Source organism: Onychomys torridus, chromosome 6 (assembly GCF_903995425.1).
Source record: "Onychomys torridus chromosome 6, mOncTor1.1, whole genome shotgun sequence".
NCBI lineage: Eukaryota > Metazoa > Chordata > Mammalia > Rodentia > Cricetidae > Onychomys > Onychomys torridus.
Genome location: NC_050448.1, coordinates 59934077 through 59959075, shown reverse-complemented (window position 1 = coordinate 59959075; position 24999 = coordinate 59934077). Strand labels below are relative to the sequence as shown.

At 37.6% G+C, this 24999-nt stretch overlaps 1 protein-coding gene across 2 annotated transcripts in view; it reads left to right on the top strand.

Moving 5' to 3' along the window:
* The first annotated feature begins 633 nt into the window (after positions 1-633).
* Rbm46 (RNA binding motif protein 46) overlaps positions 634-24999 on the top strand; it is a 50837-nt gene continuing 26471 nt past the window's right edge. For both annotated transcript variants that reach the window (XM_036190606.1, XM_036190607.1), the window contains exons 1-4: positions 634-829; positions 12720-12881; positions 13695-14162; positions 14694-15476. In XM_036190606.1, coding sequence (XP_036046499.1) covers positions 12731-12881; positions 13695-14162; positions 14694-15476 — 1402 coding nt within the window. In that variant the 5' untranslated portion in view covers positions 634-829; positions 12720-12730. The remainder of the gene's footprint in view (positions 830-12719; positions 12882-13694; positions 14163-14693; positions 15477-24999) is intronic.

The window sequence follows — 24999 nt, the reverse complement described above, 5'->3', positions numbered from 1 at the left end:
GCACTTTTCGGCACAAACCTGGAGCCACTCACTGTGAAAGCTGTGCAAACGCCTAGCGCTGTCTGCGTGGGTTTCTCTGGTCTGTAAAACACATCACACCTGGCTGAGAGAACAGATGGACACGCCCCGAACAGAGCCGGTCGTGGAGAAGCATACAAGGGCTACAAGGATGTTAACGTTATTTATCATCCAGGTCTCATCACATCCGTCTGAAGGAGACTTGGAGAAGTGGAGGAGCTGTGGAGGCCACCCCTCCCCGTCCTCTTTTATAATGGTCCCCATGACTGTTGGGGAGAGGGGGAGGTCAAACCAGTAGTTCAAGATTTGCAAATCCCATCCAACCGGACAAAAGAACTTTCTCAGCCTACCTCCAGTCTCCTCCACCGCAGGCACACAAAGTTCACTTTGTAACTTGTTTTGTAACGCCTGCAAGTCTTCCACGCGCCAAACCCCACTCGCCAAGATTCGCTCTTCTCCTCCCGATTGGCCAGCGCGCCTGCCACTCCATGTCCCCTTTTCCTGTCGCCAGCGACTCCAGCCTCGGTCCCGCCCCCTCATCCCCAGGGGCGGCCGCTGATTGGCCGAGGTGGGGGGACACCGCGTGAGGCTGAGGCGCGGAGCCCGAGGCCCCGAGGCCCCGAGGCGCGAGGACCCCCACGAGCCCCGCACGAGCCCCGCTGGCCACGCCCCTCCCCGCCCCGTCCCGCGGCGACTCCTCCCTCCGCGGCTTCCGCACCCCCCCCAGCGCGGCTCCCAAGCTCGGGCGGCGGCCGTTTGCGCTCGTTGGTCCGGGGATTTTTTTAAGTCTGTCCTTAGAAGACCCGACGGGGTGAGGCGGGGATGGGAGCTGCGGGGGGTGACCGGCAAACCGCTGCCAACGGCCACAGTCGGGGGGTGGGGGTGCCCTCGCGCCGGGGGTCCGGGGCGGCACCGTCGGGCGGCGTCCGCGGGCTGGCTGCGCCCCGTCGGGAGCAGCGTCGGGGCCTGGGCCTCCTGGCCGCGCTGCACACGACCCCGCGGGCCGCCCGCCGTTGCGCCCCTCTCGCTGCGCTGCCCCGAGTTCCTAGAGGGCCGGGGCTCGAACTTTGCTCTGCCCGGACTCGGAACCTGCTGGGCCACCACCGCCCAGCGCAGCATCTGTGTGAGTGGCTGTCGGGAGCCAACTGCCCGACGCGCCCGCTAACGCACGCAGCGCAGCGCAGCGCGGCCGTGGGGGGGGGGGGGTGGGTGCGGGAGGACCACCGAGTCGCAGGGCGGGCGCTGGAGGCTCCCTGGCCTCCTGCAGGGTGGGCTGCGGTCCTGGTCAGTTATCAGAGGGGACCCCAGTTGGACGGGGGGGGGGGGGAAATCGCGGCTTCTAGGAATCCACCCCATTTAGCCTTGCAGATTTGAGTTTAAAGAAAAAAAAAAATCAGGAAGCACCCACTGTAGGTAGCGTACAGTGAGGCAGTGACATCCCGCCGTTTATATTCATGCACTCGGAAATCGGCTAATTGAGGTAACTGGGAATTTTCATTTCAAGGAGAAACTTCCGTCTGCGGTCTTTCAGAATTAAGTGTCCTTAGTGCTGTCCAGGTAGATTTGTGTCAGGTGTACATGGCAGTGTTTTAATAACTGCCGCTGTTTTGCCACTAAGGACATAAAGATTGTTGTTAGCGCTTTATTCACCAGAGGCCAACAATGCCTTATTTTCCTGCGTGTGGCCATGTTTGAAATGCTAATTTTCATATTGGAGTCTTGGACTTTAACATGAATGCCAAAATTATAAAATAACCCGTGTACAATGCAAACATCCTTCTAAGGTAAGGATAATTAATGCTAAGAATATATTCAGGTATATTGTATGGCTGAAATTAAGCCTTAAGTGTCAATAGTGTCGTTTTGTTGGTGGGAAACCTACCATAATTTTAAGGAAGGATTGCATATGAGTAGTGTAAATCTTAAATTTTAGTGATGAGTGATCTCATCATTTCAGTGTATGATGGTTGGCAAGGTAGAAAAAAAATGAGTGAAGATGTGATTTCTATGTTCAAATGGATAAGATTTCAAATAACATTATAGAAGACCTTGTAAGAAATGGTAGCTACTGTATTTAGTTTGGAAAAACATTTATAGCTAGCTCTCATAAATTCAAAGAGCACATAGGTTTTGTGTTCAGTATTTAAAAATTACTTACAATAATTTGAAGTAAACTTTACATGTGTGAAAGAGTGCAGGGACTTGCAAGAAAGTCCAAGGTCAACCTTGAGGAGTGGATTGCCTTCCTGATGAGGTTCAGAGGTGGACCTCAAGTTCACAGGTTTGAGTGGCAAGTGCCTTAACCCACTGTATGACGTGACCCCCAAAGGATTTTTCTAAATACTTCTTTTTTTATGATCCCAGATTTATGTCTGTTCTAAATAAATGAAATACCTAGTGCTAAAACTTTAAACATTATATATTTAACTTTTGCAATTAAACATACTCCCATTATTTCAGAGAAATAATTTAAAGTGCAATCGAATTGATCCACCTCTGAACTTGATATTTAGAAATTGTTTTAGATGTATGGGACCACACTATTTTTCAAACATGTTGCCTTTAGTACCCCGTCTAAAGTAAATGTTGCTCAGAATCTCATGAGTTCAGTATACCATGCTCAGTAACACCTGAATTAACATATCTGGAATTTAACACTCACATGATACAGGGAATGTCATAAAGATATGTGCTTTGTAGGAAAGGGGTTTTATGTCTCAAATTATTAAACTACACAAATTTTTTAAGACTTAAACTTTATATAATATTCACTTTTATAATCTAAGAAATTTTTGTGATAAAACAGAAGACAAAGTTTCAGTTTGAGTTATAATACAAAAAGAACAAATTCTTTTAGACAAGTAATTTTTCCCTATATTTTGTAAAAATTTTGTTGTACTTGTCATTTTTATTACTGCATTATTTTTGAAAGGCAATACAAATTAAAATATATGTGTGTATATATACACATACGTACATACCATGTGAGGGTATGGGTGCACAGGGATATAGTTGCCCTGGAAGGCCATTGCCCTAGGAGACAAGAGGCATCAGATCACCTGGAGCTGGAGTTCCAGGCCATCTGAGCTGTCTAATGTCCTCTATAAGAGCATTATGTTTGCTTTATGGCTGAGCTCTCTGTTCAGACCCTTGAAGTTTACAGTTTATAATTTGTTAGGATGCTATAAACTAATGAAATATGTATTTCAGTACTTTAAAGGTTTGTTGCAATTGTTACTTGAATATTTGTCTTATAATTAGCTATGCTGTCCTGACATATAGCTTAGTGGGTTGAGGCAGTGAGTTTTTTGTTGTTGTTTCTTTGCTTGTTTTGATTTTAAATTCATTTAGAGAAATCTTTGTAAATTCTAAAGTTTAGAAAAAAAAGATTTACCTTTGAAAGTTAGAGTAAAACATGGTTAAAAAAAAAAGTACAGAAACTTGCACTGCACTGTCTGACTTGCTTTTGTTTTCCCGTCTCCGATAAGTCATTAACATCATTCTTGCTCATTCCATTGCTCAGGACCCCTTCATCTTTCATTCCATTCCCTACATTAGTGGAAGAAAAGTTTCTGGGGCATTTTGGAATGTGAATACATTCCTTAAAGTAGCTGAAGGCATTGAACCTGGGACCCTCCGTAAATGTGCCTGCTCACACTTCTGTGCTTCTCTAGCCAGTCAAGCAACTCTGATTCTGGAATATTTTAGGATAAATTTTAAAATACAGTTTGCTTTAGATTGTCTTATAATTTCACAGCAAATTTTGATTTTAAAGGAATTACACATTAGTTAATGGATATGATGTGGAAGTTAGGTCTTGGTCTTTCCTAGTTGTGCATTGTGCATGTCTATGTGTCCTTTTTGTAAAAGGAGATTTTAGGAAAAGAACACACTACACTTATTAACAAGAAGATAAAATTGGTGATGTTCCTGTATTTCATATTTCTTTGGTTTCAAGTTTCATATTTTAAGATTTCTTGAAGTGTACAGTCTTGCACATCTTTCTGTTTATTCTGTAGTAAAGGAGTGTTAAGTATGTGAAGAGTCTTTTTAACATGTACCTTAGTGACAGCGTTAACTGAAAATAGATGTCTGTAAGGGAACCGCAGGCAAAGACCATTTGGAGCTAGGTGTGAATTACAGTAAGAATACAAATTGTGAGTTTAGCCTGGTGGCGGTGGTGGCGCACACCTTTAATCCCAGCACTTGGGAGGCAGAGGCAGGCCGATCTCTGTGAGTCTGAGGCCAGCCTGGCCTACAGAGTGAGTTCCAGGAAAGGCGCAAAGCTGCACAGAGAAACCCTGTCTCGAAACACCCCCCCCCAAAAAAAAATTGTGTGTTTAGATTGAATATGACATGTTCAGTAAAATGAGAACAGAAGCTCTATGTTGCTTTTATAATCAGTAAGTCACCTTTGTATGGTAGTAGCAGTCTTTATTTTCTTAAAAAAATCAAGTATCACTGTCCTAGTTTATGTATAGTTAAAAGTGTGATCTTTTGTGTTTGATGTTAGAATCAATGCTGTTCTGGACTAAATTATGGAAGACAATTGATTTTAGAACTTCTGTGTTGGTGTGAGTTTGAGTTCTAGGTCTTTTCAGTTGCTAGTTTTGCTGTCTTAAGCCAACATATATTATCTTTTTACTTTCTCACATTTATTGGAGGTGGTCCAAGGGCTTCTGGTATTTTCTTCCAACAGACTCTTTAAAAATGATATAAAGGCAAATCCTAGAGTAAAAATCATCTTAAGCGGATAAAGGGTGTTGTTATATAACTGAGTATATCTAACTTGAAATCTAAATATTCCAAAATCTAAGTTTTTGTGCACCATTGTAGAACCTCAGTGTTAAACTCCACACAAGTGCATCAAGAGTATTGTATAAAATAACCTTCAGTTTCTATGTATGGCGTAGCTTTTGTATTTAGATTTTTCTCTAATCAAGACACTCGTTACTACCTCAGATATCCCCAAACCCAGCATTGTTTGAAATCTGAAACATTTTAGAGCTTAAACATTTCAGATAAGGGATATTAAACACGTTATCAGTTAAAATTGTTTTAAAGAAATGAAGGAAAACATTTTATTATTAAAGAAAAAAAGCTTGAAAGTTGGTCAGTTAATCTTTATCTCATTGTTTTTAATTTTTAGAAATTAGCAGTTCTTTTATCAGAATGGGTTAAAAATATTTGTTGGATTTGAAGTCACATAAAATTTATCACTATTATAGTGAAGGGCACACATTTAGTGCTAATACAAGTTCAAGATCTTTTTTTGATAACAATTTATCCCTATTTCCTGTTCCTTAAGTAATGATAAGGAGAAATATGATCGTGTCCATTATTCTGAAACAAGTAAAGGAGAAGACTAGATAGGTGTTATCTATGCTGTAGTTGAGCCTTTTTTTTTTTTTTTTTAAATTCTCGTATTTCATCCCAACTATAGTTTCCCTTCCCTCCTCTCCTCCCAGTCCCCTTCCCCTTCTCACTCCCCTTTCCCAAGATCCTCTCCTCCTTTCCCTTCAGAAAGGGCAGGCTTCCCAGGGATATCAACCAAACATGGTGTATCAAGTTATAATAAGACTAGTCACATTCCCTTATATTAAGGCTGGATGAGGCAACCTAGCAGGAGGAAAAGAGTCTCAAAAGCAGGCAAAAATTAGAGACAGTCTCAGCCCCCACTGCTGGACTCCCACAAGAATACCAAGTACACAACCTTAACATACATGCAGAGGACCTAGATCAGACCCTCACACGCTCCCTGATCCTTGGTTCAGTCTCTGTGAGTCTTATGAGTTAGTTGATTCTGTGGGTCCTTTTCTTATAAAATGTAGCTTTATTATGTAAATAATCTCAGCATTTGACAGACTGGGGCAGTCCAAGGACAGACAGTCTGGGCTAAATAGCAAGATTTCTCGCTTGCAGAATTTTTACATATTTAAAATGTATGTGAAATCAGACTCAAATGATGTGGATATTCTGTGTCATGATAGACCAGTATTGAATAAGACACTGAAGATGTCTGTTTTTAATCATTGCTCAGACTAGAGGAGTTTTTGTTTAGTTTGGTTTCAGTTTTTGGAAGTTTTTGTTTGTTTATATTTCTTTATTTAAATTTGGAGACAGGGTCTCACTATGTATCCCTGGCTGTCTCGGAACTCCCCAGGTAGACTGAGATGCACTCATACAGAGATCAGCCTTCCTCTGTCTCAAGATTGGGTTAAAGTTCTGTGCCATCAGATCTGGCCAGAAAGGGCATTTAATGATGTTTTCTAATAATTTTGGACAGGTGCATGCTAATTGCTCTGTGTGTTGGTTCCTCAGGCACTGGCCATCAATTATTTATTTATTTTGAGTCTGAGTTTCTTTACTGATTGATAACTGAAGCTGTTTGGTTAGCCAGCTCTGGATATTACCACATTTTAAAGCATTAGTTCTGGAAATGGAAGTCAAGTCCAAACACTTTTCTGATTGAGCTGTCTCCCTAGCTTATTTTTTTGTTTTTTGAGACAGGGTTTCTCTGTGTAGCTTTGTGTCTTTCCTGGATCTTGCTCTGTAGACCAGGCTGGCCTCGAACTCACAGAGATCCACCTGCCTCTGCCTCCCAAGTGCTGGGATTAAAGGCGTGTGCCACCATCGCCTGACCCTACCTCATTTTTTAAATATGAGAAGTAATGAGTGGGCAAAGTGTAGGCAGTTTCATGGATGGGACACAAGTGGGTAAAAATGTTTAAAGTGAGGGAACATTTGCATGGACAGTTATCTAATCTGTAATTTTACCAGTGTTTGTCTCAGTATTTTTAAATGAGAAAGAATAGCACTTGCCTCACAGGATTATTGTAGGAGTAAATGGGGTAGCATCCAAGTCCATTATTTTCAGTGAAATCATAATGTTCTTTCAGTTTCTTCATTGACTGTACATCATGTGTCAGGGTGCTCTGTGGTGCTAGGGAACTAAGACTACAACTTAAAGTCTGGTGGGGGCTAAGGGAGGAAGAGTGTAGAGGCAGAAGAGAAGGGGATTGGCCATCACAACACTTGGAGGTGGGTTCTTCAATAAAAGTAGATATTGAAGAACACCACCTTAATTTAGAATTGGGAGCTAGAGATAATTAATAGTAAGGAAGTTTAAGGAAGTGGGGAAAGCCCATGGGATCAGTAACATGAGGGCTGATGGGTGAGAGCGTGGCACATTTGAGTAGGCACCAGTCGGTACATACTGTTTTGGGCACATAAGAAATGCAGTTGGGGAGGGAGATTCAGCCAGGTTATAAGAAGTCCATTGTGACTTTGTAAATGGGTTGGAGCTTGTCCTTAAGGAACAGTAGGACACTAGACATGGTGAGACATGCTATAATCCCAGCACTTGGGAGGATTGCTGGGAGTTGACAAGCCTGGGTTGCAGAGGTAGCAAGATCCTGTCTGAAAACCAAACAAAGCAAACAAAGAAACCCTGTCTGGAAGGAAGGATTCTTGTGAAAGAATACACGGAGAAGTGAGAAGGAAAAGTATGTTTTCACCAATGGTTGCAATTTTTAGTTTCTTGTAAATTGCACCATAATTTTTATATGCCCATGTAAGAAACTATCAATGTATATATGTTTATCTAAAAACTCCAACATTTGCAGTTGGTATTATAGTGTTCTCTAGAGTGTTCTTTGAAGTTTTTCTGTATTCGGTACATCCAAAGGCATGGCATTCTTTTTCTTTAAAATGTCTTCATTAAATTTATTTATTTAGTTTTTGTTTTTTTGTTTGTTTGTTTGTTTTGTTTTTTGAGACAGGGTTTCTCTGTGTAACTTTGCGTCTTTCCTGGAACTCGCTTTGTAGACCAGGCTGGCCTCAAACTCACAGAGATCCACCTGCCTCTGCCTCCCGAGTGCTGGGATTAAAGGCGTGTGCCACCCCCACCCGGCCATTAAATTTATTTTATGTGTATTTTGCCTGTATGTATGTATGTATGTATGTATGTATGTGTACCAAATGCATACTCATGAGGTCAGAAGAGAGCATTGGATCCCCTGGAACTGGAGTTATATATGTGGTGCTTAGAATACAACCTGGGTTTATTAGAAGAGCCCCAAATGCTCTTAACCACTGAGCATGTTTCCATATATCATTGTGTAGTTAAATGATGACTTTTATTCTAGTTTGTATAATGGGTTGATATTTATTTTGTAGGATGTTGCTTTTATATGTAATATCATTGAATTTGTACATATCTTCATGTACGTGGGCAATTCTATCTTTACATTCTTGAATTACCAAGTAGATGTATATTTTTTATTTAATAGGAATTGCTAAATATTGCTATAGGAAAGAAGTTTCAGTTTAAACTATAACTGCCAACAGTGCATGAAGCTTTGTTAAATATTTTTTTTTAAGTTTTTGGTTGGCTCTTCAAGAAATATTGTTTGAGTACCTGCTGTAGGTATTAGGGAAAGTGTTGACAGCTCAGAGATTGGGTCATAGGAAATCCATGGCTGTTTTGTTTGGTCTATAGATGTCAATTTTTTTTTTTTATAATTTCCAGTTTTTAAATGGAAGAGATTTCACATTAAAAACCTCCAAATTCCTGGCTTCTTTAAAAACTTGGGTACATTTGCTATTCCTGGATATCTTAGGTTCTTTCCCTGTTGTTGTAATAAAATATGCTGGCAACTTAAGGGAGTTAATTTGGCTCACATTTCAGTGGTGCTGTCCATCAATGCAGGAAGTCAAGGAGGTAGCAGTTTGAGGTAGTTGGTTTCATTGCATCCATGGTCAGGAGGAAGAGGAAAGGAGATCCATGTGTGCCACCTCTCAGCTCATTTTCCCCACTTTATACAGTCCGGCATCTCCTGAGGGAATAGCTCCACTTAAAAATGAGATAGCTCTTTCCATATCAGTTGACATAATGTATGATAATCCTCTGAGGTATGTGCAGACATTGGTTTTTCAGGTGACTCTGGATTCTGACAAGTTGATAGTAACACTACCTATCACAGTGGGGAAGATAAATTTCCTCCAGTTTAGTATGTCCAAAACTGAACTGTATTTTATCTATAAAATCTGTACAGCATTCCTCTTTTCTCATTTCTCAGGCTCAGATTTTGATGTTATCCTTGACTTGACTTTCATTCCATGATATCCAAAAATTCTCTAGGTTGTACCTTTAATTCAAATGAGACCACTTCTTTCACTTGGCACCTGGAATTTTGATCTATGCCATCCTCATTGCTCCACCTACATTGTAGTGGTAGCCTTCTAATTAGTCTCTACCTCTACCATTCTGTTGACTTCTTACCCGCTAGGCAATTCTTTTAGATGTTTTATTTATTAGATTTATTTATTAGATTAACTTACATGATAAGAGTCTTCGTAGTCCAATAATGACTGTTTTCACAATGGAGAGGCTGAGAACCTATGTTTTAACTGTCCCAATCTGGTGAGAAACTCCTGGAGAATTCCTGGGGATCCATTGATCATAAGTCCTTGTTGGAAGGCTAAAGAATATGGGTCCTGGTGTTGGTGGAGAGTGGAGGAGTGATAGCATCGGGGTAAAGGAATTAGAGGACAGGACGTGAAGGCAGCTCATTAAAAAGCAAAAGCCCTTTTGCTCAGAGCTGCTGATGTTTCAGCCACCCTTGGCAGGGCAGCCCATATTCACCAAGGGAACTCCCACTTCAGTTAACATAGTTGAAAAAAATCACTCACAAGTGTGCCCAGAAATTAATGTACAAAATTCTTCACAGTGTTCCTAGGGCTCTGTCTCATCAGTGACTCTAGAGCAGTGGTTCTCAGCCTTCCTAATGCTATGACTCTTTAATACCGTTCCTCAGGTTGTGGTGACCCTCAACCATTAAAATTATTCCCATTACAGTTTCATAACTAATTTTGCTACTGTTATGAATCACAATGTAGACTAATTTTTGTGATGGTCTTTGGCGACCCCTGTGAAAGGGTTGTTGGACCCTAAAAAGGGTCTCGATCCACAGGTTGAGAACTACTATTCTAGACACTGTCAAGTTGACAATGAATATTAACTGTCACACTTGTCTTCTGCCAGCCTCTGACTGCCACATATCTTTACCTTGCTCCTCCTCAGTAGTATTGTCCTTCTTATACATGATATGACTTATTAATAGACTGTTTTCTGTACTAGGATATAAGCTTCAGGAATTTTGGTGTTAATTTATTGTTATATCCCAGAAATAAGGAACACAAGTGGTACTCAGTAGATACTTCTACTCAGTACACAAGTAAATGAAGACATATGTCAGAATTCTTGGCAACGATGAGTTTTTGAGATCAAGTTGAGCTGGTTTTCAATTCTGTATATATCACTTTTTGGCTCTGGGATCTTAGATAGTATAGTTTCTCTGGGTTTCTTTCTTTTTATTTTTTTCATGATACTTGTAAATAATTTCCTTTTATAAAGGCACATTTCTATTAGTCATTGAGATTAGAGAGGATACTTATTAATGCTCTTGTATTTATAACAAACCTATAAAAGTAAATCTTTTATTATTCTTTGTTTCTAGTTGACATTGCAGTTTTGTTTTGAAGCCAGTTACTGTACAGATAAACTGAATAACTAGTTTACATAGTTATTTCATATGTTGATATGAAACATTCCAATATATGTATAAAATTAGCATTTCTGAATTGTTTTAAGATTAAAAAAAGAGTCCCGATGCTTTTACTTAATCACCAGCTGGTTTATTTATCAAATATTTTCTTTTATTTATAGAACATTTATGAGAATAATGGTGTTATCAGCATATTACAGATGAAGAAATTGTGTAACTAAATTCCTTTACTATATATCTAGTGAGTGAAAAGAAGGGTTATGAACCCAAGCCATCTGGCTCCAGAGACATGCTCACCCCTGAAGCACTAGTTGAGAGCTGTGGTGATAATCTTTCTTGCTCTAGAGCGATGGTTCTCAATCTCCTAATGCTACAATCTTCTAATACAGTTCCTCATGCTATGCTGACCCCAACCAGAAAATTATTATTATAGAATTCTTTATAACTGTTAGTTTTCTACGGTTGTGAATTGTAATTTAAATATGTGTTATACAGGCTATCCGTAATGTGATCCTGGCGGTCACGACCCACGTGTTGAGAAGCACTGTTCTGGAGCAGACTGCTAACATCCTCTCCATCCCTGTCCTCTACAGAACCCACTGTGAACCTATAAATCAGTGATTATAGTCAGTGTGACTTTGCATCTGCTGTGTCTCACCTAAGCCACCTTTGAGAAATGAAAATAATGTGGCTGATGTCAACAACATGAGCACCAAAAAAATTAAAATGGACTGTAATTCTAGTATTTATCAAGGCACTTATTTGATCTTTATGGAAATTTTTAGTACCCTTTTACCATACACTGTGTTAGTCAACCTTAAAAAAAAAAGGAGTCTTGTGAGAACTTACATTGATATGTCTGTTTAAATGAGTAACATATAAAGAAATGAAATTGTCAACGTTGTATAGGTAGAACAGCTAAAATGGAGGTGCACTGGCTTAAAAATTTACTTCTCCCATTTAACTACTAACCAGACACAACTATGCTTAGCTTCTAAGATTACATGAGATTGGACATGTTCGGGGTGGTATGGCTATGAACAAAATGTAATTCTAACAATGCTGTACCATAGAAGCCTGGTTTCCATTTTGTAATTAGGAAGATCATATTTACAGCCAAAATAGTTTCATAATCCATTCTCTATAATATGAATTTAAAATTTTTGTAATTATTTATAATAATACTAAGTATGTGAGAGATAAAAACACAGTGTTGATCATTAGGAAATGCAAATGTGGTAATTAAGTTAATTGTAAAAATTAAAATACAGAGATAGGGAGATAACTCAGTTGGAAAAGTACTTGCAAACAAAAAACTGGACATAGTGGCATGTTCTTGTGATTCCAGCACCAGAAGAATCACACTCAAGGTTGATCATTGGCCACGTGCACATATGTGCATAAACATGTGAAAACATACACATGTATACATTTTTATATAGGATGCTGAAATGCTGTGGCTCTTTTGGTTTAATTCCTATCCACCCAACTAATAAAAGTGTCTTAAGATGATGCTAATTGCTTATCACATTAGGTCCTGTTTCTTCTCAGATGACCTGTGATTATGTAATTTTATTACCATTTATCTCTGGTAACTTCTAATAGATTCAAATGGGTGATTTGAAGGCTTCGTTTCAGGGAAACTTGAACTCTTGAAGATTTCTGAGAAAGTGAAAATATTGGTATCAGGTCATGGGTATCTGACAAGTGTGATATTTGTGCTCATAGAAAAAATTCAGCTGGCCTATATGGCAGAATGATTTAAAACTGGCCGAGTAGATTGGCAGTGATCGTGAATTCATTGATGGAAGTATATTTTACTACTATAATGCTTTCTTTTTAATCTAACTCTCACTTCTGATTTCTCATTTTTTCTTTATTCCTCTTTTCTTTGGCTCCCTTTTTCCAACTTAGATTATCTAAAGATACTGCTTAATTGATGAGTAACTTGAAAAACTGTTTTCCAGTTTTTACTACAGGGAAGAGCTTTGGGGCAGACCCTAAAGTAGAGTAGTGAAGGTTAGTCATCATACCTGTCAGCCATACTGTCCTTGGCTTCATGCAATACAAAGAAATACTGCCCAGAATCCTGGAGCTCTGCTCTGGGCTTACCGTTATTTGACTTTGTTTTAGGAATTTTAGCCATGAACGAAGAGAACACCGATGGGACAAATGGATGCGGTAAAGTACGCACTGGCACTCAGAATGAAGCCGCATTGCTGGCGCTGATGGAAAAGACTGGCTACAACATGGTTCAAGAAAATGGGCAAAGGAAATTTGGTGGTCCTCCTCCAGGTGAGGGTTTGCTTATACGTGTTTAAATTAAATCTTTAACATAGTCATTTAGATGAGGCATGTATCCTCACAGACATTCTAACCAGTCTCAGCTGTGATTTTGAAAGAGATTATGTACTTTTTAAAATCTTGCTCTGGTTTAAAAAGTGACTGAGAAATAACATGGTTTGGATTGAGAAATAAGTCAGGATTCAGGGCATCAGAGAAAAGTATACTTAAGGGATTAAAAACAAGTCATTTGGGGAGGAATTTGAAAGAGCAGTGAGTAGAGGCATAGTATATATATAACCAGACTCAAATAGGCATGGTATCTTGCCATTCTAAGAATGCATTTCTTTGTTCAGAATCTCCACAGGATTACATAAAATTGTGGCGTCTAGTTTCCTCAATTGCTGCATCACTTGCTACTGCTCTCCTCTATCTAGTACACTTTAGGCAAGAAGGTGTCTGTTTTCTTCTGATTTCTCCTCGCCCAGATAATCCTTGTTCTTCACTCCCTTAGCTTCATTCAGGTCATTGCATAAACTTCGTGCTCAAAGATCTACCTATTTTATTAATGGCAACACCTCTTGCGTGGCTATATTTTCCTCACAGCATTTTATCATTTATGCATTGTCTCCTAGAGTTTTGTTAAAATAAGTTTCACGAGGGAAGGAACTTTACTTTTTGTTTCCCCAAAACTTAGAATACTGCTTGCCATGTAGGTGGCTGATAGCCAATTCGTTGAGTGAATAAATGATTCAGGTATGAATATAGATTTTTAGAATTAATTTTTAGTTGTACTTATCTTTTTTTTTTTTTTTTTTTTTTAAGGTTGGGAAGGACCACCTCCTCCTAGAGGCTGTGAAGTTTTTGTTGGAAAAATACCTCGTGATATGTATGAAGATGAATTGGTTCCTGTATTTGAAAGAGCTGGGAAGATATATGAATTTCGACTGATGATGGAATTTAGTGGTGAAAATAGAGGTTATGCTTTTGTGATGTACACTACTAAAGAAGAAGCCCAATTAGCCATCCGGATTCTTAACAATTATGAGATTCGACCAGGGAAATTTATTGGTGTGTGTGTCAGCTTGGATAACTGCAGATTATTTATTGGAGCAATTCCCAAAGAAAAGAAAAAGGAAGAGATTTTGGATGAGATGAAGAAAGTTACAGAAGGTGTTGTCGATGTTATTGTTTATCCCAGTGCAACTGACAAGACCAAGAACCGAGGCTTTGCCTTTGTTGAGTATGAGTCCCACAGGGCTGCTGCGATGGCCAGGAGGAAGTTGATCCCAGGTAAGATGTCCTTTCAAAGGCTACCTTACAAATTAACCCCACTGTAATTATGGAGAAACAACAGCGAATGATAGACCATTATTAGTAAGATATATAGTGCCATTTGAAGAGGAATAAAGAATTGTTTTAATGAGGAAGTAAATTAAATGACTGCTAGGTACAAGATATTATTCCTACAAAATGAGTCACATTTGCTAATTACTGACTGTGTATGTACTTTAACTGATACTTTAATGTATATGTAACTTTAACTTTGTTAATTATGTTTAATAAAAATCCAGAATGCATTATCTAATTCTAACAATAATCTGTCTTTAAAGTCTTATTTGCTTTACCAACTCTTAAATTTTATCACAAGTTCTGATTAGGTTGCTTTAGTCAAAACTTTGGTGTGAGTAGGGACAAGTGGCTAATTGGATATATTGATACTTGCTTGAGTTTCTTCGAGAAATTATTTTATATAGCACTTTAAACTTGTATTCTTTGCTTAGTTAATTTCACATCAATTTGTGCATTTTTTTTTTTTTTCAGGAACGTTTCAACTCTGGGGCCATACCATTCAGGTAGATTGGGCTGATCCTGAGAAAGAAGTTGATGAGGAAACCATGCAGAGAGTTAAAGTTCTCTATGTAAGAAATCTAATGATCTCAACTACAGAGGAAACAATTAAAGCAGAATTCAATAAATTCAAGCCTGGGGCAGTGGAACGAGTAAAGAAGCTTAGAGATTATGCATTTGTTCACTTTTTCAACCGAGAAGATGCAGTGGCCGCTATGTCTGTTATGAATGGAAAATGCATTGATGGAGCCAGTATTGAGGTAACACTGGCAAAGCCAGTGAATAAAGAAAATACTTGGCGACAGCATCTTAATGGCCAGATTAGTCCAAATTCTGAAAACCTACTTGTATATGCTAACAAAGAAGAAAGTCACTCCAAAGCTCTAGGCAAGCCACCAACTCTTCCCACTCGTCTCAATGGTCAGCATAGTCCAAGCCCTCCTGAAATTGAAAGATGTACTTATCCTTTTTTTCCTGGAACAAAGCTTACCCCAATTAGCATGTATTCTTTAAAATCCAATCATTTTAATTCTGCAGTGATGCATTTGGATTATTACTGCAACAAAAATAATTGGGCACCACCAGAATATTACTTATATTCAACAACTAGTCAGGATGGAAAAGTACTCTTGGTGTATAAGATAGTTATTCCTGCAATTGCAAATGGATCCCAGAGTTACTTCATGCCAGATAAACTCTGCACTACGCTGGAAGATGCAAAGGAACTGGCAGCCCAGTTCACGCTGCTTCATTTGGGTAAGTTTAGAAGTGCTTGATGTGTTGACATTAGAGAATGCTGTGGTAGACTATACAGTTGTTGATTTGAACTCTGAACATTAGTAAGTAATGAATCTTTACATTTTTTTCTCAGTTCTCTGAGACCAGAGCAGGAGAACCACAAGTTCAAAACTCATGATTAATTTTCCTGGGACTTGGCTCCTGTATAATTTTCCTACATTTTACTTTTTAAGCACTACTTAGTGGGAGGAAAGATGAGCTTTGGTTATAGAATTTAGGCCCCATTTCATTACTTTATTGTTTCTTAATGACTACTGCTCATTTGATAAAAAATTTTGATGTATGTTACAGAATTTGTTATATGAACCAATTTTTAATTCTGTCCTTGCATCTTTGGTGAGGTCTACACAATGAATTTTTGGTGGAAAAGGTTAGAGATTCATAAAAATCACAGATGTTTCATGTGGGTCATGTGTAGACATGGCTTTATGCTCATCAATCTGGAAATTTGTCATTATGACTCATGAAAGGCAAAAAGCATCATTAAGAGATGTTGATGACAATTCTCTTTTCAAATTTCATATTTTGAAGGAACTCCATTTTCTTAAATGTTGGAGGGATGGTTAAGAATTAGGATATATAAAGTATGCTTGCTTGATGGTCTTTAAACTCTGGGCTTGTCCTTGTTTGTATTATGTTTGTAGTGTACTTTATGGAGACAAAGGTTTTTCCATCCAGTTGCCACCATGAAGTCAGAGGCCCTTCATTAGCCTTTGGCTCCCCTCTGGGAGGCTTTTAAATTCACCCTAGGGCTACAGTTCACTATTACTGATCAAAGAAAAGACAGAGGATTCCTAATTTGTTTTGTTTAGGAATAAAATTAGCTGTGTGTCTTAGTTATGGTTTCTGTTGCTAAGATAAAATACTAAGGCCAAAGCAACCTTGGAGAGGAAAAGGTTTATATGGATTGCTCTTCCATATCACAGTTTATTGAAGGAAGTCAATGCAGGAACTCAAGCAGGAACCTGGAGGCAAGAGGACGTGAAGGAATACTGTTACTGGCTCTGTCCCAATGACTTGCTCAGTCAGCTTTAGAGTACCTAGGACTACCAGCCCAGGTGTGGTACCATTCACAGTGAGCTGGGCCCTCACACATCAGTCATTCAAGAAAATGCACCACAGGCTTTCCTGCAGGCCAGTTTGGTGGGACACTTTCTCAACTGTGAGTCTCCTCTTCTGTAATGAGTCTAGCCTGTATCAAGTTGACATAAAATTAGCCAGCACTTGGGCAGATGTGTCCAACATGTCACATTGTGACACAGTATTGTCATATAAAAACTTATACTCGACAGCTGCACAGTTGAGATTAAAAATTGCAAAACAAATCTCAATGTTTAGAGTAAGTATACAGTTTTGTGTTTGGCTATATTCATAGCAACACTGAGGTGTATGCTTTCCACATGCCACAGATTAGATACCTGCTAGAGAATGTATACAAATGGCTTAAATCACTTACTTTGGATTTTGTCATTCTTGTATCAGAACTTTTAATTTAAAAATACAGAAATATTTGTATTTTTATGTATTTTTCTTGTTTCTGTTACCAATAGGGAGAAGAGTTAATAGAATTTGATTAGTATATAACTTTTAAAAGAAATTGGGCAGAGATGTAGCCTTAACAGGTGCATGGCCCTGTATTAAATCCTCAGACTAAATTATGGTAAACACTGGAGCCTATTAGGGCACAGTACCAGGTCTGAAGCTAAGTTGGGAATGCAATACAACAATACTTATTGTGCTTGACTAAAGTCTGAATGGAAGCTGTTGAAGATATTATTTAGGCAAATGAAGAACAAGAGAGAAAGGAAGTGGAAAATCTAGACCAGGAATCTAGAAAGCCTTGATCAGAAAGCATATGTGAGGCCTTTATTAAAGATCTTAAAGCAGGGTCAGGAAATGTGTGTGGACAGGAGGTGCTGTGTACCATGTGGCAGTTAAGTGTTCTGGCTTGACCTTTCCTCAGTAATGTTGGGTCCTCAATGGCAGATCTTATAGGGCTGATGCCTTCCTTTCCAGCACAGCTTTCCCTTAGGTAAAATGTGAAGTATTTTATGCCATGATTCAGACTTGGGGTTAGTTGGCGGCAGCAGTGTGTCCTAGAGAGGTGTTAGTGAGGTGACATGTGCTTTCCTATTCTCAGTCTACCTAGCACTGATTTTTTTCTTGAGGTTTTGAGAGATTGTTACTGATTCTTAAGAATGCTTCAAATAGAGTTTTTTTTTGTTTTTTTACTATATTAATACATCTTTTGGTTCTATTTTTTAAAAGTACTTCAGAAATAATTTTATAGATAGTGTAAGTTACTTTAAGATATTTTCTTAGAATATAGTAATTTTATTTTTACAATTTGCTTTAATACTCCTATAAACCCTGATAATTTAGTGCCTTTTTTTCAGTCATCATTATCTAGTTTTACCTTGTTTTTTTGTTTGTTTGTTTGTTTGTTTTAATGACATTGCTAAGCCAGATATTTACCACCAAGCTAAACCCAGTCTGACCTGGTGAGCTTTGACAATCTTGTATGTGATATCTTGTATTTGCTGTCCTCATTTTTCAAATTTGAAAACTTGAATGGAAACTAAAAGATTTTATGTGTTTAAATGACCATATTTGTTTCAAGGGAAAAATATAGTCCTTTAGTAGATACCTGAATGAGTATTAGAAGCCATCTATTCACTTCAAGTGACTCTTGATCTGAAGAACCTTTTACAGTGGTTAAAAATGTATAGATTTTGTCCCTTCTAAAGCAAACTCTCTTCTGTTGAAATGCCTTTGGTAGAATAAGGCCAAAGGGGAGGTTAAGGGTTCATCTCTAATATAACCCTCTTTATTTTCACTTCATAATTAGAGCCTGTCTCTATCTTTGTCAGAATGACCTTCCTCATCCCAGTCATCCAATGGAATAAGCAGTAATGCATTCATTCATTTACTTATTTTTAGAAATGCAATGCCTATTTTTAAAACTAAAAATATTATCATTTTATTTCATGTAATATAAGTAGGATATATTCAGTGAGTTTACCTATTTATGTGTCCAGGTTTCTGAGACAGGATCTTGCCCTATTAGCTTAAACTGGCCTTGAAATCAGAGAGTTTAATGGGTCAGATGCAGATTTAGGATAACAAGTTCTGTACTTAATGTTGGGTCAGTGGAGACATTTGAGATTATTGAGTATCACTTCTCTTGAACCTGGTCCTGTCAGTATTGCCATTGGTTTTGTAGATAACTATGCTTTTTTAAAAAAATTGCTGGAAAATAAGTCAAATAAGAGAGAGATAGTCTTCGTCTGTGTTGATATTAATTGACTTCATCAGGTAATGTATTAACAGATCACCCCCAAGCATGGTGCACCTTTCCTGTTTCCCTGTGTGATGTTCACGGATAACCATGGCAGGTTGTGTGACCACTTGATGTTTTAAAAAACAGGGATGAGATTCTCTGCTGGAAGGTAGCTTGTGTCACTTCAGGGAGCTCTGGGAAAGTTTGCTTTGGTGATTTCTGGCATATTTTAAAAATCAAAATCGAAAAGACATGGCATTAGTTAATCGAACATTGGTTAGTTTTTCTGTCTGAAACTATTTCATCTAGTTTGTATGCTGGTTTTTTTTTTTTTTTTTTTTTTTTTTTTTTTTGTCATGACCAGCAGTTTACATTCAAAAACAGGCCTCTTGAATGTCTCCTATGTACCAAGTATACTTTTTCAAGCATTTGGGAGTTAAAGATAAACAGACCATTGTTTCTTTCCTTGAGTGTAGTAAGAAGGGAGCTGCATCAATTCTATGCATATGCTATTTGGAGATAAAGGGAAGGGTGCAGCTTCTGCCCTCCTGACTTGTAACTCGTAAGGAGAGTTTCTGGGCAGTGCAAGAAGCCTCCACATGAACAGGCATTTTTTAGAAAAGTAGCATAGTGGTGGTTTAATAGCAGGCAGCTCTGGTAAGGTTTGATTTAGTGATTTCTGGCAGATTTTAAGAATAATTGAAGAAATTGAGATGTGGCATTAGTTAATTGAGCTTTCGTTCATCTTTCTGTTTTTTTTTTTTTTTTCAATCTTTCTGTTTTAAAAATAATCACAGTATGATTTTCTTGGCTGTACTTGCTTTTCCTCTGAGCAAGTAATTTTTCTAGATAATTCTAGTTTGTAGAAACATTTTATGTGTCATTGTTCATGTTTTTAATGCCACTGTTTTTCTCAATATTTAATCTGCAACTGATAAGTATTGTATCTTATTTGATTTGAAATGACACATAGGGTTTTTTATTTTTTCTAATTGTTCAATGGGACTTTGTAAATATTTATTTTCTACCTTCACATGTAAATTAGGTTTTGGTTTCTCTATGTCACACAACTTTAGTTAGATGCTGAGGGAAAAAAGTATCACTTGTGAGTTTTTATCTGAAAGATAATTGATGCTTTTTTTCTCATGAGCTATTATTTCCAGATTGATGGGCAAATTATAAAACATAAGCAGAATTTTAGATTTAGAAAATTTGTCAATAAAATATTTTGAAATATAAAACTTTAGTTTTTTATTAAAATAATTTTAATGGATATTTAAGCTAAATATAAAATATTGGTTATGTTACAATGGAATTTTTCATTATAAATAGAATAAAATACTTTCAGAATGTATTCCTTCTAGATTCAAGTAGAGATCTTCCATACTATCTCAGGCTGATAATTAAAGAATAGAAAAGTTGAATTTGTTTTAAAATTCACCTAAATGAGAAGTAGCCATCAGTTTTAACATTTTTAATATTAACGTTTTTACACAATTCACTTTCACATGACCAAATGATAAGACCAAAATTCCATTAACTCAACTATGTGTCTTTGACCCTTGAAGGAGGGATTAGTTCTTTTGAAATGTATATCCAATTGGAATTTCCTTTTTCTTTAAGTTTCTTTGATGACCTCATATTTATCATAATTCTCATCTTGATAGCACTTATTTTAATTAATGGGCCACAAATACTATACATTGAATGTGAATGAAGCGGCTTAAAGGCAGGCTAAATTGAAAGCACAAGTATTGTACTGTACTGTTTAAGCATCGACACTGGGAATGTAAATGGGATATGAGTCATTTGGGCTTTAGACTTCGGTACCTTCACCCCTGAAATGTCAGGGTAATTTGATGGGTTCTAGGAATTTTTTTTTGTTTTGAGATGTTGTCTTACTCTGTAGCTCTGGCTAGCCTATATTATAGACCAGGTTGGTCTTGAACTCAAAAGAGATACTACTGTCTCTCCTTCTTGAGTGTTGGGATTAAAAGAATTGCCACACCTGGTTTTTGAGGATTTTTTTTTAATCTCACAAATTTATAGTTTTGTTAAAATTATTAAAGGGCATTTTCAAGTATGGGTATAACTAAAATTATTACTTTTGCATATTTATATCTGCCAACATACATATTTGGGTTCTAGTAATATCAAACCAGGAGCTTTTCTAAGAATTACCCTTTATCAGCATAGTATTTCTTTATATAATTCAAAGATTATATATATATATATAGACAGAGTCTCAACTGTGTAACTCTAGCTGTCCTGGAACACACTGTGTAGATCAGGCTGGCCCCAGACTCACAGAAATCTGCCTGCCTCTGCCTCCTGTATGCTGTGATTATTTTTCATAGCTGAACAACAGTATGGAAAAGTGAAGGAGTCAGTCATCCAGCTCCTTTGTGATGGCGCACATCTTTTTGGTTATTTTCTTTTCTGAATTTTCCTGTAAATTATAGTCAAACCAAGATTGTTAATTCCATAAAACATTTAGAAGTTCAGAAACATTTTTGTAACAGGATCTATAAAACTACTGATGTGTAGTTTTATATATATTATTAAAATATATTAGGCCAATATTTGTTCCATAGTTATATTTATAACTGCTTAAAGTTAGTAACTGTAAAGTTAATAATTCCTATAATTTTGCTTATAAATTAAATTAGCTTGATCCTTTATGGTATAATTTCTTAGTATCTTTGTGTGTTGGGGGTCTCTGCAACCATCATGGCCATCAGAGTAATAATCCATAGGAGGCAAGAAGGTTTTGTTCAACATGACTGGGTAGCCTGCATTGGTTCAAACTTTGGGAGTCTGATCCCAAGTAGTTTTTTGTTTTTAAGGCACATTTAAACCACAGGAGAGTTTTGTGAAAAATTTTCTGGTGATAATTCACTCAATCCTGTGTGCACAATAAAGCTTAAGAAGTGACTACATTGAAACTCTTTATGAAGTACATGTGATATCTTCCATAAAGATGGGATCTATAAATTGACTACCTGTGATACCTTCCAAAAAGATAGGTTCTGTAGATTGGAAAAGCTCACAATAAGGATCTAGGAGAGCTTTCAGGCCACATAGATAGTGCCAGTGTCACCAGACTATAAAAAATGACCAGTACCAGTCTTTGGGATAGATAACAAGCTGTACATCCACCTTTTAAAGGAAAAATCCTGTGTGTTTTAAGTTTAGCATTCTTGTGTATACAAGAACCTCTGGGCCTCTTTGTCTGATATATTTCTAAAATTCATTCTTTAATATATTCATTAGTGGCTATTTTATATCGATAATTGACTTTCTAATTTGGTCATTTAACTCATAATTTAAACATTGGTTTTAAATTTTTCCCTCATATTAAATATTCAAGTATATTATTATAACACATAGTGGTGTTAGTAGCAATTCATAGTTCTGCCACATGGTGTCGCCTAAATACATGGTTTAATGTAGCTTTAAAAGAAATTTTTATGTTTTTATTTTAAGTTCCTCTGTTTTCTTTTTGGCTTTTTGAGTCTGGGAAACTAGTATGAAACATAGAAGATAGTTTTCTTCAGTCTTTCTTGCTTTTATTTTTGGTTAATTAGTATTTAATCTGCAATCTGCAACAACCATTTATGCAGAGGCACTATAGTGCAGTGAATTTGTGACTAGAGACAGATGTTCACAGAAAGGATTTTTTTTTTTTTTTTTTTTGGTTTTTTGAGACAGGTTTTCTCTGTAGCTTTGGAGCAGGCTGGCCTCGAACTCACAGAGATCCACCTGCCTCTACCTCCCAAGTGCTGGGATTACAGGTGTGTGCCACCACCGCCCGGCCACAGTAAGGATTTTTACTTACAAGAATTTATTTTGTTATTCTTGTTTTCTTCTTGTTGAGGCAAGGTCTCATGAATCCCAGGCTGACCTCAAACTTGCTATTTATTGAGACAGGCCTTAAATATCTGGTCCTTTTGCTCCTATCCCCAAATGCTGGGCTTGTGAGTGTTTGTTACTATGTTCATTCATTTTGTGCTTCTAATATTCTAAAATTATTTCATATACCTTTGCTTATAGACATTTTCTTAAAATCAGATAAACTCTTAGTAGCTAATATCTAATATCTCATCAATCCTAGAACTTATCTTTCTTGTAGAGGTGTCCTCTGTCTAGTCTCTGGTAGCATGTTACCTCAAGAATGGTAGATTTGTCTGTAAGCTTATAAAAGGAAGTACAGTTGTTTCAAACCTTAGTCATCTCAATCAGAAGTTTTCAGAAACGAGAATATTAGTAACTACTTGGGTGTTGTTACTCTTTAAAGTGGTTATTATTGGGTAGACTTGTATTAATTACATGTGGCCCCATTTGTCTCCTAGAAAGTTATACTTGAACTATAATACCTGCAATTTTATTTTTATTTAGGCAATAGCTCATATTTTAAGGAAATGAATTGTTGGGTAACTAAATGTAACCTATTATGTATTGATTTATACCACACTGATAATATAATGACTTGTGTTATAATTTTGTTTATAATTTAGACTAACAAGTCTATAGGACAGGGGCAAGAAGGATGGCACAGAAGTAAAGTGTGCTTGCTGCTCTTCCAGAGGACCAGGGTTTTATCCTTAGAACTCATGTCAGGTGGCAGCAACTCTGGAGATCCATCATCACCTTCTTCTGACTTCCAAGGGCACTGCACTCATATGCACAGATCCACACATAATTTTAAAAATTAAAATCTTAAAAATGCATATTAGACTGGACTAGGTGTATAGCTTAGTTGTAGCCTTCATTGTTAGTATCCTTGTCTGCTGCACAATGACCTTTTCTCAGAAAAAAATTGTGTAGGCCCACAATCATTGCAAAACATTAGCTGATTGCAGTTGTATTGCCTGAAAACTTGGTAATTGTTTATTAAACCAGCCCTTTGTTGTGTGTTTAAAATAATGTAACTTGGGGCTTGAGTGCTCTCTTATGAGAGCTGGTCTTACAGAGGAACTGGGTTTGTTTTCCATGTGGAAGCTCAGCCATCTGCAGCTCCAGTCCCAGTAGAAAACAGCTAGCCCTCCTGCACTGTATCGGCAATAGGTTTGCAATTTAGCACACAGAACGTGAAGGTCAACACTTACAGGAAATGAAAGCAGATAACATTTTAAAAATAAATAACTGGTTGAAGCACAAATCTAATTAATCTTATCAGTAAGGAGTCAGATATCTTGGTAAAAACCTGAAAGATCAGAGAAGCAGCCACAGTTCCTTCCTACCTCTCTGGTTCCTCTGACCAAAATGGCTGAGACCCTGTCTGGGCCATGCCTTATCACTTCCTGTCTTCTCTCTGTACAGACCTCCAGACCTCTATGATTAACTAGTGGCCAGCTCCGCCCTCTGACTAGCAAGTTTTATTTGTCAGAACACAAAATACCACACATTTCCCCTTTTTTTGTCTAATAAAATGCTAAGGTTTTAACTAACATAGAAAATGTATATAAATAAGTATAACTATACACAAATATATATAGGGAATAATTGCATTAACAATGTCTAGTCCATTAGCATTTGACAAATTAGGAGAAAATACTCCATTATCTATCCTATCTTGGTGAGTCCAAAGTTTTGTACCTAATTCACTTTCTATCCTAACTTGCATTACCAACCCAAAACTATCTTTTTATGGCTCTCAAACTTATACACTTTACACCTCCTTTGTGAGTTTCTTTTCTGAATTTGTTAACAAGGAAAACTATAACAATCTAGTCTTCAACTCCAACAGAGACCTGAGAAGGATATAATATTACCTGATTAAGCAGGGAGTACAGAGCAAACAACTGCCAACATTAAGAAATGACAGAAATGGCTGCTTGGACAGTCACCCAAGATTCCTCTGTAACTTTGAGGTAGCCATCTTTGGCCTGCTGGCCTAGAATATCTGACAGATTTTTCTGTGAAGTAGGATTTTTGAAGGACTGTCCCACCTTGTCTTGGCAAGGATTGGCAGTCCTTTCTTTCGTGTCCTGCTTATCTGATTGGACAGCATACTGCCAGTAGTTGAGGCAAAGGTAGTTTCTTGCCCAGTGGTTAACTTTTGCCACAAAGAAAGTAAACTCCATGTGGAGTTTCTTTGATGCCCAACATCTCTGAAGTGTATTGCTGCTGCCAGGAGCAGAAATGTCTCATTGTCATAAAAAAAAAGAACCTTATGTTATTAAAACATCTTAAATTCCA